At 37.3% G+C, this 13,755-nt stretch overlaps 1 protein-coding gene across 2 annotated transcripts in view; it reads left to right on the plus strand.

Annotated features, from left to right (window-relative positions):
* The first annotated feature begins 468 nt into the window (after positions 1-468).
* The window catches only part of LOC145664225 (uncharacterized), a 104,589-nt gene continuing 91,302 nt past the window's right edge, over positions 469-13,755 (plus strand). Inside the window, exon 1 of one of the 2 annotated variants that reach the window (XM_081730685.1) lies at positions 469-766. In XM_081730685.1, coding sequence (XP_081586811.1) covers positions 614-766 — 153 coding nt within the window. In that variant the 5' untranslated portion in view covers positions 469-613. The remainder of the gene's footprint in view (positions 767-13,755) is intronic. The other variant, XM_081730689.1, reaches the window with a different exon arrangement.

A 13,755-nucleotide genomic window follows, 5' to 3' on the forward strand; every position in this document is an offset into this window, starting at 1 on the left:
TCGCAGGGCTCGTTTTGTTCCCCGTGTACTCCATGATATAGGGCTCGTTTTGTTCCCCTTGTACTCCATGATATAAATTTTATGACCAACTTACAACAACTGGCTAGGATAGCGCGTAAAACAGCTGGCTAGAGTAGCGCGCGAAAAAACAATTCTTGGAGCATGTCTCTCCCGAGCGGGTCATTTTCAAATGTCTCAAATTTTGCGTAAGTATTCAAAAAAATCTATAGGGTTTTCGATCTTTCGAAGTACAATTTTTCTAGAGGGTTCGAGCCACCCACCTTGCCCTCCTGATGGACGCCCTTGGAGGGTAAATAAGTGAATTGAAATGAAACTGTTGAGGGACCTATCGATCTGTGGTTCTATTGCGTATCAATTTCCGCAAAGCTTAGGAGTAGCAACACAACGTAATTATTGTTGCTTTAACCATTGTAGCAAATTTTGGGTTGTGCTTAGGTCGTGGTTGACGCTAACATTTACGGAATGAGGTATGAGAGTCAATTAATAGAACGAGGGTACTCGACATAAAAGTGTACTGTGTGTCCATGTTTTGTCGTTATTTCTATTTTTCAGAATATATATAATTTTAATTATTTTTATATAAAAAAGTAATATGCCTTTATGTGCTGCGGTAGGTTGTACAAACTCAACAGAAAAAGGATATTTAATGAAAGTATTTCCTAGAGATCCAGTGAGAAGAAAACAATGGGCAGAAAAGCTAAGGCGAGCGAACTGGCAACCTACAAACAATTCATACCTTTGTCATGTAAGTAATCGTTTCTTAATTATTTTGAAGCTTACCTCTATCTCTTTTCGTGTAGATTAAGTTTAAGAATACTAATTTAAATAAGAATTCGCATACAGGTGTAGTTTTGGCGCACCACTATAAATAACTTGAAAAATTGTAGTTCTTTCACTGATTTACTTCCTATTGTCTCCTTAAAGATTTGCGCTGGGCGACATGAAAATATCTCACTTGGCATAGATAAAGTTGAAGGAGGGCTACCAGAGATAATTGTTGAAATATTACAATTCTTTTTCGATTTGCGTATAAATACGGTTTCCGGATGTACGACATAACTACAGCGCAAAAGCACAAACCAACCTGTGCTAAGTGGCTACTAAAAGCATGAATGCTTTCTAATCGAGTGAGGGTAGAGCGAAGCCGGTGGGCACGCGCTGCAGCGTGGGGGTTCTTCCCCGAAGGGAGCAGACGAGTCAGCGATGGTGGGTATACGCGTATGCGAGGCAGTGTAAAAGAACTGCATTTTGGCAAATATGAGAGTTTCAATATCACTTGCCGTGGCTTTACACTAGTAACGTTTCACTTGTTAACACAAAATACAGCTTCTGTATACTCTGCAGAAACACACCGCGGGCGGAAAATAACATCTAATAGAGTTATCTTTCATATGCTCTCACTTATTTTATCCAACGTAAAGCACTTATAATGATTTTATACTAGTAACTCTACACGTGTAAACCTGAAATACAGCTGTATTACTTTGTATAAAATTTTGTCGCTTGCAGAAATGTGTTCCTTATGAATATATCTTTTCATACAAAGTATTCAATTTCACCTGTAGATCTTCCAAAATGTGGTGCTCCGAAACTACACCAGCACCAGAATTTCTTCACTAATTTTGTTCCTACAGTTCATCAAAATTTTCTAGTACCGGTAGGTAATTTAATACCCAACTTAGCCTAGATGGAGATCAAGGGAACCACCAGAAATAATTGTTGAACAATTATTGTTGAAAATTGACGGGACCAGGCGCGTCAGCAGTGGCGATTTTTACGCGTAAGCGTACACTTGTAAACATTTGAAAATGATCTATTAGGCACTATTTTCCACTGGCGGAGCATTTCTGCACAATGTATAAAAGATATGTTTACAAGTGTGGCGTTACTAGTTTTCAAGGACTACAGTTGAAGCAGTATTAAAGCTTGTATCATTGCGAAAACATACGTGTTTTATTACTGCCGCTTACGCGTATGCACGTCGTCGTTGACGAGCCTGCTCACTTCGGACGCACGCACCCCCTGCGATAGCAGACAGGCCCACCTGCCTTAACCTGCTTTCTGGCATTAGTGCTGGCCACCTAACAGAGGTTGATTTGTGTTTTTGCATTGTAGTTTTTATGTAATGTATTTCTACGCATATCCTAAAAGAATTGTATTTGTAATCATTTACTTCTGTTGGCACCCTTGAATTTCTTCTACACTGAGTGATGTAAGGTGATATGAAATGAAATTAAATCTTTGAGTTTTACGTCCCACGTGTATGCCGGCTTGGCTAAAGGAGACTGTGATGATGAAATAATGAATGAAATGTTGGGAGGAAACAGACGAACCCCGAGAAGACGCACGCACACGGTGTTTGTCCACCACGAAGTTCACTTGGTGCGTATATATTGGATGGACAAAGATATGGAAAGACCTGAAAAATTGCACATTACATTTATTAATAGCAGGTAGAACCACCTTTGGCACTCAGAACGGAGTGCAGTCGACGGAGAATAGAGAAATACAGGTATCGTGTGATTGTCAAAGTGATGTTTTACTATTCTTTCACCAAAGCATACGTAAGTTATTGTAGGGACGATGGTGGTTGGTAGCGGGCTCACACCTTGGTCTCCAAAACTGACCACAAGAGCTCAATGATATTGAATTCTGGCGATAGTGGAGGCCATGGCAGATCTGACTTCTCTTTTTGCTCATCAAACCAATCCTAGACGATGTGAGCTGTATGAACATGGGGGTCTTTCATCTTGAAACACAATATTACCATCTGGGAACAAGGTTTGCACCATGGGATGCAGCTGGTCATTCAAAATGTTTACTTAGTCCTTAGCAGTGACATGTCCATGCAGGGTCATGATGGGTCCGGTAGGATACCAGGGTAAGGCTGCCCAACTTATTACTGAATCACCGCCATGCTTCACTCTTGATAACAGACAGTCCGTATCGTATGCTTGTGCTGGCGTTCTTCACACGTAAACTCGGCCAGCAGTTGGAAACAATGTAAAGGAAGACTCGGCCGACGAGATTACAGTTTTCTACTGCTGCATTGTCTAGTTTTTATGGACGCTGCACCACCGTCTCCGTATCGCATCATGGTCAACAGTCACGAGTGGTTTGGGAATTGTAGACCTGCCATAAATACACTGCTTGTGGAGTTCTCTTCTGACTGTTTTGACACTGACAGGGTTTGTAAGCACTGTATACAGTTCAGGTGTGACTTTTGGTGCCGTGGTGATCTTCGGTTTGGTTTCAATCCTACCCAATGTGCGTCTGTCTTTGTCACTCAACACGCTCCTGCATCCACGCTGGTGCTTCGCTGATTCGTTTTTCCGGAACACTCGTAGGCAGTCATGATCTCCGAGACTGTGCCTCTTGATACTCCAAACATTTTCACTACTTTCGTCACGAAAGCTCCCACCATACGCGCACCCACACTTTACCCTTTTTGAAACTCTTTCAGCTCAGACATGATTCACGATAACCTGCAAGGACCGGTCGCTGAACTGTAACTCGCCCATCTTTCGATTCGCTAGGTTGTATACCTCACAGGATGAGCCGGTGTCCACAGCGACACCTACTATTCGGACGCAAATCGTGTTTGAAATGGCTGCCTCTTTTATACCAGGTGGTTCCACATTTTTGTCTTATCTCCTCAATATATATCAATGTCCCACCAATAAAGGACGATATTTTCAGGAATGATAGTATAGGTCATGACAAGTAATTGTTCGAGATATTGATGAAAAGACCACTCTATTTCGTATATATTGCTTCGAAGGTACATATCTCCGAACTAATGAAAATTTCACAGTCATTCAAAAATAGGTAGGTAGCACACGTAATAGGTATTGCATTCGAGACGTATCACATTCATTGCACTCACGAATTTCAATATCCCGGGAAAAATTCTGGAATTCATATTCGAATTTAAGTCTGCCCATTGAATTGAAACAATTTAAGTTGCTTTTTTCCACAACAATGCAAGCCAGCGGGAAAAGTACACAGGTGTTTTCACAAATTTGTTTGGCTTCTTTCTTTGACTCTTGGATAGGTTATGCATATGTCTCTGTGTGTGTTTGTGTCTGGGTATAACAAACGGTTCTGCGAACTCTAAATATTTTAACAACCGGTGCGAACCGGCTGAATTGGTTTATAAGGGCTATTTCTTTTCATAAAGTCACTTAAAAAGCGACTATACGTAGGCAAATTTTTAATTTCAGACTAAGTATAAATATACTATTCTACGCGCTTTTTCTTCATTTCTTTTCACAATTGAGTAGGATCTGTATTTGTTTATTACTTCAGTCAGTCTTCTGAGTATTAATTTCTCTCATAAATTATATTTATTGTTTTCGCCATAAATACTGATCAAACAATAATATTAAAAGGGAGAGTTTTTCGTTACAGGAATTACAAAAAGAGGACACGGCCTATACAAATTTAGAACCGTCGAACTACATACTCTGCTAATTAAGATATACTAGTTACCGTTCATAGAGTAGTGTAGTATATCTTAATTAATAGGGTATGTAGTTCGACAGTTCTAAATTTGTATAGTCCGTGTCCTCTTTTTGTAATTCCTGTAACGAGAAACTCTCCCTTTTAATATTATTGTTTGATCAGTATTTATGGCGAAAACAATAAAAATAATTGAAGCGCTTGGAGGATAAAGGAGTTATGTTACATTTTTCAAAATGTTGCGTTCTGGCTGTTCATACACGTGTTATATGCTACTCATGTTACCAAACACATTATTTGGTGAGTCCTCGTCCTAGTGCAGATATTTAGAAACGATGAAGGTTGTATGTTAACGGACAAAGTTGTGAAAGTCAATTTTCCCATCATATTCAATTTGTTACATACCACCTTTATCCTCCAAGCGCTTCAATTTATGAGAGAAATTAATACTTAGAAGACTGACTGAAATAATAAACAAATACAGATCCTACTCAATTCTGAAAAGAAATAAAGAAAAAGCGCGTAGAATAGTATATTTATGCTTAGCCTGAAATTAAAAATTTGCCTACGTATAGTCGCTTTTTAAGTGACTTTATGAAAAGTAATAGTCCTTATAAACCAAGTTTGACATGAATTTCTGTTTCAATTCCTTTGAATCGATGTTATATTGATCCACATCTGTTAGAATTTTCCAAAGGCATGTGGCAATCCATAGGCTGATTCTTTGAATCGTGGTTGCATCCTACATATCGAAAGTTAAATGAGAAACAGAGAAACGAATGAAAACAACGATATTGCAAAAAGTATTCGATACCTTCTTTGTTATTATTATTATGAAAGTAAATAATGCACAATAAGATCGATAACTCGAACCATCAGTAGTAATCTAGTAATATCACTTATGTGAAAGCAGAATATTGATTCATAAAACGTGTCGTGATAATTTTTTACAGAATATTAAATATATATATTTATTTTTAATATTGAGTTTGAGACAGAAAGAGAAGATAGACCACTTAATAAGTTATTGAATTAGTTATTTTATGAAAAACATGATATCAATGTGGAGAATGGTGTTATATAGTTTTTTTTTTTTTTTTTTGTGATTTAACATTGAAAATATACTCAATCGATTAATATTTATTATATAAATCGCGTTCATTTGGCATTATGATTTCAATTTACCTACGAAGGAAGGCATTTCCTCCTTCCTTTAAAGCCTTTGGTAGATAGAAAAACTGCAGGCTGACTCGCAGAACTAATTATAATTTTAAAAAAAGAAAGGGAAAAAAAAAAGAAACGATTTTCGTTCGTTCAAATTAGAAACAAACTAAAGAGAAAATTATACTAATTTTCATTCTCCATTGAATACCAAGCCTACCTTAATAATAAGTAATGCTTGGTTTTCATGTTTGAGCCATTTTACATGTAAGAGAAGCAGTTTTTGTTCTTATGCTACGCTGAATTTTTATCAGTCCATTGCAACAACCACAAGCGATCGTTATGTATTCTTTTACAAATAAGAGCTGTTTTTAAGAGGCTTATTTAGGATAACTCTTAAACTTAAACAAAATTACCTTTGGTTGTATACAGGTTCACTTGGAGAACACTTATGGAAATTTGCAACTATATACAATGTTTCTTGCTATCGATAAGAAATGAAATTTCAATATACAGCAGACTCTTTTTAATTCGAACTTGGATAATTCGGACAAAAGTCTATTCCTCTTGAAAATTGTATTAAAAACAATGGTAAAAAATCGTGGGAAAATCGAACTTTTGAACCTCCTGTTTGGACAATTTGAAGTATTTACAGTGGAGAAATTTGCAGGGTTCGACAGATTGCAAACAGAACAATGCAATTTCAACTGTTTTTTGTTTATTTGTTACCTTATCCAGAGGTGACTGTGGGAAAGGGAAAGTTTTGTTTGTTAATACCACCTCCGCTGAACTCCCTCCCGTTATAGATAACCCTGCAGAAGGTGGTTGGTATGCATCTCCCCTCCTCCTCAATAACCTGGAAGTGTGAACGACGTTGGACCCTGTCCTCCACTAGCAAATGACTAGTACGAGACATTTGTGCAATTCTTTTTAACTGAACTAAAAGCAGTGACAAAAAGTTAAGCAGATTCATTTGTGATCTATTGGCGTGCATTATGTACAATGTCGAATTGTGGCGCGTATTTTAATTCCTTACAAAAATGTGGTATTTTAAAGGTAACGTGCATTGCTTATTATTTAGTTTTTCATATACAGTACAGTTATTTTGTTTCCTTAATTTTACTTAAAAGTAAGGGTTTTTGGTTAATTCGAATTTTTTTCGTGTGCCTTTGGACTTCGAATTAAAGAGACTCCATTGTAGTAGAAACTATGTTTTTTTTTTCTTTTTTTTATGTTCGAAATAGGTGACAGCATTAATTTCCAGTAATAATTGTAAACTTTTGTAATTTATTCTGTATGTGACCACACAAACAGCTTTATAATTTCGATTCTTTTACGGTAAAAAATATTTTGTGAAATGTAACGGAAATTGAGAAAGGAGCCTTCTTTGCGAGTTTCTCAATATTAATCAATGGATGTGAAGAATATGTTTAATGATTGCATTTAAAATCCAAAATTTAGTTTGGCTACTGCATATGTTTGAAATTATAGTAATTACTTAATTTCTTAATGAATGAAAGTTCTGAATTTCTGGTTACTTATTACTAATTAACATATTAAAAATACACTATCACATATACACACATATACGTATGTAGATGTATAATGTGTGTATATGTTTTGTATGTATGTAGATAGATAAAAATATCATACAACTAGATACGTATGCTTCCCCGATAAACACCACCCTTACGAAGACACTTATGTGTCGGGTGGGGAGGATTGCGTGCTACAGTGAAATTTAGAGCTGTGTCGGTGGTAGTTCACTACCAGAAGGGCCACCCCTACCGAATTGGTCTAAATGGAGTAGCCAGACGAAGAGTGTTCTGGGAGAAGGCAGCAGTTCTCCAGTAGCCAAGTTGGCGGAAATCATAGTGATTGGTACGGCAACTTGCACATTAGTCCCAGGCGTGGTCAGAGTGACTTTAACGGCTGGGATACTGCGGGGTGGAAGGCAACGGGAAACCACCACTCTATTTTCCCTAGTTTGCTGGCAGCAAAAATAGAACATATGAACAATGGTCTTTCGCAGGTCAAAATGTAGTTCCGGAGGTAAAATATCCCCCCATTCGGATCTCCGGGAGGAGGATGGCTTGGGAAGGACTATTGGACGAAAACGTAATAATGGGGGGAAGACAGACAGAGAAAGAAAGACATGGAAGAGCAAAAGGTTTAGGATAGGGACATGGAACGTACGTACTATGTTACAGGGAGGAAAATTAGAAAATCTTAAAGAAGAAATGAAACAAAATAATTTAGATTTGGTAGGCGTTTGTGAAGTTAGATGGGAAGGTAATGGAGTATTGAACAGCGAAGGATATAGAATGTTTTATTCAGGTAATGAAAAGGGCGGTCATAATGGCGTAGGAATAATTCTTGGAAAGCGCTTAAAGGAGAGGGTAGTGAAAGTAGAATTTATTGATGATAGAGTTATGATGTTAAGACTTAAAGGAAAAACGAAGGATCTAGTGGTGATACAGACATATGCACCGACGACTTCGCATGCAAATGAAGAAGTAGAGGAAAATTATGAGAAAATAGAAGAAATTATAGATAGGGAGAAGAAGGGTGCATGCATAATTCTAATTGGAGATTTCAATGCAGTTGTGGGAGAAAAACAGGAAGGTAGTATCGTAGGCAAATATGGTTTAGGAGAAAGAAATGATAGGGGAGAGGGACTAGTGAATTTTGTAGACAGAATTCACTAGTAATTGGGAACACTTGGTTCAATCAGCGCAAGAGAAGAAGATATACATGGAAATCACCAATAGACGGCGGAAGATATCAGATAGACTATGTTATGATTCAGAACAGGTATCGGAATAGCTTAAAGAACGCGAAGACCCTTCCCGGGGCTGATATTTTCTCTGATCATAATCTTGTGCTGGCCGAAGTAGATATTCAACTGAAAAATGTAGGCAGAAGAAAAGTAGGTAACAAAGTGTTTAATACTGAAAAGTTGAAAAACGAGGAAATAAGAAATCTTTTCGTTGAAAAATTCGAAGAAAAATGTTCAAACGAGGAAAGGATAGGCGCAGGTAGTAACGCACGGTGGAAACATATTAAACGTTGCTTACAGCAGGCTGCAGAAGAAGCAGTAGGTTACCGCGAACACAAAACTGCTAAAAAAAAAAAAAAAAAAAAAAACATGGGTTACAGAGCAGATGTTGCAAAAAATGAGGGAGAGTAAGATGTGGAAACAGGTTAATACAGAAGAGAGTAGAAAGATGTACAGAAAGTTAAATAATGAATTACGAAGAGAAACAGACAGAGCGAGGGAAGAGTTTTACAAAAGCAAATGCGAGGACATAGAAGAATTAGAAAGAGTTGGGAAATATGAGGAAATGTACAAGGAGGTGAAATCGATGGAATTTCGGAGGAAACAAGGGGGTATTATGATGGCAATAGAAAATAAGAATGGGAAGATAGTCAGCGAGAGAAATGAGGTCATAGGAAGGTGGAAAGAATACATTGAAGACTTATATGAGAGTAGGGATAGACCGTGTAGCCTAAATGTTGAAGTAGAAAATGAAGTAGGCGAGGATGATAAAGGATTTAGTATTCTTCGGGATGAGTTTGAAAAGGCTATATCCGAGATTAGAAATGGAAAGGCAACCGGAATAGATAACATACCAATCGAATTCATTAAAAATATAGGAGACAAGGGAAAGAAATAATTGTTGCGACTATGCAATGAAATATATGAAACAGGAGAATGGCCAAAAGACTTTCTGAAAACGATCATGATACCGATGGCTAAGAAATCGAACCTAAAGAGGTGTGAGGATTATAGAACTATTAGTCTCATATCTCATGCAGCTAAAATTCTGCTCCGAATACTGAACAGATGGTTATATGGAAGAACAAATAAAGATGTTGAGGAGGAGCAGTTCGGGTTCAGAAGAGGCAAAGGCACAAGAGATGCTATTGGATTATTAAGGGCGATCGGTGAAAGATTTATAGAAAAAGGGAAAGAGGTGTATGTTGTATTTATTGATCTAGAAAAGGCTTTTGACCGCGTGAATTGGGAATTGTTGTTGGGAGTTCTAACAAAGATAGGGTTGGAATGGAAAGATAGAAGACTCATAAGAAACTTATACATGAACCAACAAGTAAGTGTTAGGATAGGGGAAGAACTGACGGAAGAGAGTGCAATTGGAAGGGCAGTTCGACAAGGATGCTGCCTCTCGCCAACACTATTTAATGTCTATCTAGAAGAGATAGTGAAAAAGAGCCTACATGATGATGATGGCATTTCGGTAGGAGGTAGAATGATTAGATGCATAAGATTTGCAGACGATATGGCGCTTGTTGCAGAATCTGAAAAGAAAATCAATAAAATGTTAGAAAAAATGAGAAAGGGCTTTGAAGAATATGGGATGAAAATAAATGTTAGAAAGACAAAAGCCATGGTGATTGGAACGAAGGGGTCTGTGTCAAATATAAAAGTAGGAGGGGAGAAAATAGAACAAGTGAATAGTTTTCGATACCTGGGTAGTATACTTAGTAATGACATGAAATGCGAACGTGAAATAAAAGCAAGGATAGGAATGGCGAAAGAAGCCTTTAGGAGGAAGAAAAATCTGTTTTGTGGAACCTTGAATAAAGAGTTGAGAAAAAGACTCATAAAATGCTTCGTGTCGAGTGTTGTACTGTATGGGGCGGAAACGTGGACATTACGTAAAGGTGACGAAAATCGACTGGAAGCCTTCGAAATGTGGGTGTGGAGAAGAATGGAAAGAATTAGTTGGGTAGAGCGGAAAACGAATGAGAGTGTTAGAAATGGTGGGTGAGAAAAGAACACTTTTAGATATTATTAGGAAGAGGAAGAGAAACTGGTTGGGACATTGCCTAAGAAGAGATTGTATCATGAGGGACGTCCTAGAGGGTATGGTGGCGGGAAAGAGAGGGAGGGGGCGAAAGAGACTACAATTAATGGATGATATTAAAACAGAAAGATCATACGTGAAGACGAAAAGGTTAGCGGAGGACCGTGGAGCATGGAAGCTTCTCAGCTGCGGCAAGTGACCTGCCAATAAAGGCAGAATACCTATGATAATGATGATGAGATACGTATGCACAAAAAAAAAAAAAAAAAAAAAAATATCCTGATGATACAAGTAGTTAGTGAGAAATGATTCAAATTGGAAGCATTTCATATGCCAATGGAATTTTAAAAAATATCACTGGTAGTCAGTCTTCGAAGTGAGACGGTATGCGGTGGTATGCCATACCGTCACTGGAAAGTAGATGCTAAATACCTTTAATAAATCCTTTGTTATACACAGTAATTGACGAATAGCTTTGCACGTAAAAGGGTTTATTTCTTATGTAGAAAAGTTGACAACACCGACATTTTTCTTACTTTTTTCCTACCTTTTGTTTTTAAAATGAGGTGTCTGCAAAGATGTCACCTAATTTATATTTCGATGTGCCATATTGCATTTTTTCTTTGTTATGTGTGTGTCTTCTTACCTTAATGCATATAAATGCCGTGTTTTGAGCATGGGCAGGTTTAGGAGTTGTCTGCTATGGAAGCGGACCTTCCGGTGTTTCGAATACCCCACAGTCGAGTGGGGGACCGGGAGTTTTCCCGCAGGAAGTTATTGATATTCTCATTCGGTGTTTGAACATTTTCGTGTATAATTCTCTATAATACAACATAAGAGGATTTTTTTTTTTTTCAGAAATTTGGAGGGGATCAAAGTCTCTCCATGCCCCACTCCCATCTCCGCGTTACTACAGAGAAGCTTTCCAATGGTTTCAGTCATTATGTAAATAGAAATGCAATTTTTTAGGCAACATACCCTCACTGCATTTCAACATTTAGGTAGTCGGTATGTCAAGTCAAAATCGTAATAAAACATACCGCCTCTGGTTCTTTTCAACTTCGAACTTCTGGTAGTGATAAGTCTTTGGAAAAGAGGAAATTCTTTGGGATAAATTTTGACCTCTTAAGCCCCTAATCTACAACTGCTTCAAGTTCGAAAATGCGCCTGCGTGTCTCTTCACTCCTTTCATTTGCACCGTTGTGATTAATCCGATTGGGTAGAAAAGCATGATTAACTGAGCAAACTCATCACCATCAAAACACCGAGCACGTATTTCAGGGTTTGACCGTTTCTGACTTTCAAAACGCTGGTGCATACACTATAAGTGATTACTCGGCACTTTGTATATCACATCGTCATTAACAACTCGATATAATAATTTCCTTTAAGTAATATCGGTAAGTAAAAAGTTGTGACTCTTATTGAAACGTTTGGGTTGCGAGCAAGAAAATTTTTAACAAATCTATTTCTTTGCAAACTGACAGTGTTAGTTTAATAGGGCGCCAATATCTTTTCGGGGCGACGCATCGTTACTCACTTCCAACACTCGTTCGGCGCTCTCTTGCTATCAGCGCCCGGAGCAACCGCCCCACTCCCCCCCCCAGCTACGGCTCTGTCCATACTCGGCACATAATAGCTTCAATCGTGTATTCTGTGCATGACTATGTATGTTAAATATTCTGATCTACATTGGAAGAGAAGACAGACAAGTAGTATGTTGCCCCAGTTATTCGTCATTTACAGTGAATGCTTATTGAAGGAAGCATTAATGGGAATTGGAGATTTCAAGATTGGATGGCAAATCATTAACAAAATCAGGTATGCAGGTGATACAGTTATAGCTAGAACCGAAAATATACTACAGGAGATGATTGACAAAATAGTTGACACTGAGAAGCTAAATGGAATGGAAATCAACATTGAAATGTGGAAAGTCATGAGAATATCCAGTGCAAACGGGCCCTTACAGGTCAGAGTAGAACAAAGAGAACTTGAAGAGGTCGATAATTTCGAGTATCTGGGAAGTATTTTGACGAAAGACGCTTACTGTACCAAAGATATCAGGTCAAAAATGGCCATAACCAAAAAAGCATTTAACAAGATAAGATCTAACTGATTCATATTAGCTTTGCTATATTTAATAAATTACACTAAAATACAATTGCTGAGCAAAGTAACGTTTTATTATAAAGTAATAAACTTATAAATGTGACAGTTTCGGATATCTAACATATCCTTCTTCAGACACCATCTAAAATAAATGAAAATGGATATCTATATATAGTCATTGTTATAACAATTTAAAATTCTTTAACAGACATATATTCATTGTTAATAAAATTTTTAATTTCTCTTAACTTATATATACTGTATAGTCATTGTTAAAAATATTTAATTCTTTTAACCGACATATATAACCGAAACACGAAAAATTCTGAACGCTGATTGGCTAATCAATAAAGAATCATCCAATCTTAAGAGAAGTTTATCAAATTGAAACTAAACCCCCATATCCTCCTTGGTCTAGTGGAATATCAGCTACAAATCAAGACTTTTCAATAACTTGTCCCACTTCTTGTCGATTTTAAGTCCTGTATTCCAATTCATAATACAGCTTTCCTCTTTTCCAATGTACCTGACCTCTTTCCACTTTCTTATTAACGTCCTTTGTTCCCTTGCTAACACTTCACTCTCACACCAATTAATATTATGCCTCGTGTCCCTTACATGTTTAAAAATGGCATTACTTTCTCTTTCCAATCTAACATCATCTTGATGTTGCTTTAATCTCTCTTTTAGTTTTTTCCCCGTTTCACCTATATAACAGCTATCACAATCACCACACTTTATTTTATAAACTTCTCCTCTTCTTTCATTGATCTCTCGGCTTTCTTCTTTTTCTTTTTCATCTTTCTTCTTTTTCTTCATTCTTAGCACATTCAAAAGTCTTCTACTCCCTTTCCTGTGTGTATAAACTTTCCCTATTTTCTTTAGAACTCTCTTGATTACCTTAGTATCAAGAGAGAATAGAAAAGAAGAGAAGTCATGGTGGGGAATATAAAGTATAGGGGAGGATACTGAGGTAACCAAGAGAGTTCTAAAGAAAATAGGGAATGTTTATACATACAGGAAAGGGAGTAGAAGACTTTTGGATGTGTTAAGAATGAAGAAAAAGAAGAAAGCCGAAAGGAGATGAATGAAAGAAGACAAGTAGTTTATAAGATAAAGTGTGGTCATTGTAATAGCTGTTATATAGGTGAAACGGGGGAAAAAACTAAAA

Source organism: Thermobia domestica, chromosome 11 (assembly GCF_964235325.1).
Source record: "Thermobia domestica chromosome 11, izTheDome1.hap1.1, whole genome shotgun sequence".
Lineage (NCBI taxonomy): Eukaryota > Metazoa > Arthropoda > Insecta > Zygentoma > Lepismatidae > Thermobia > Thermobia domestica.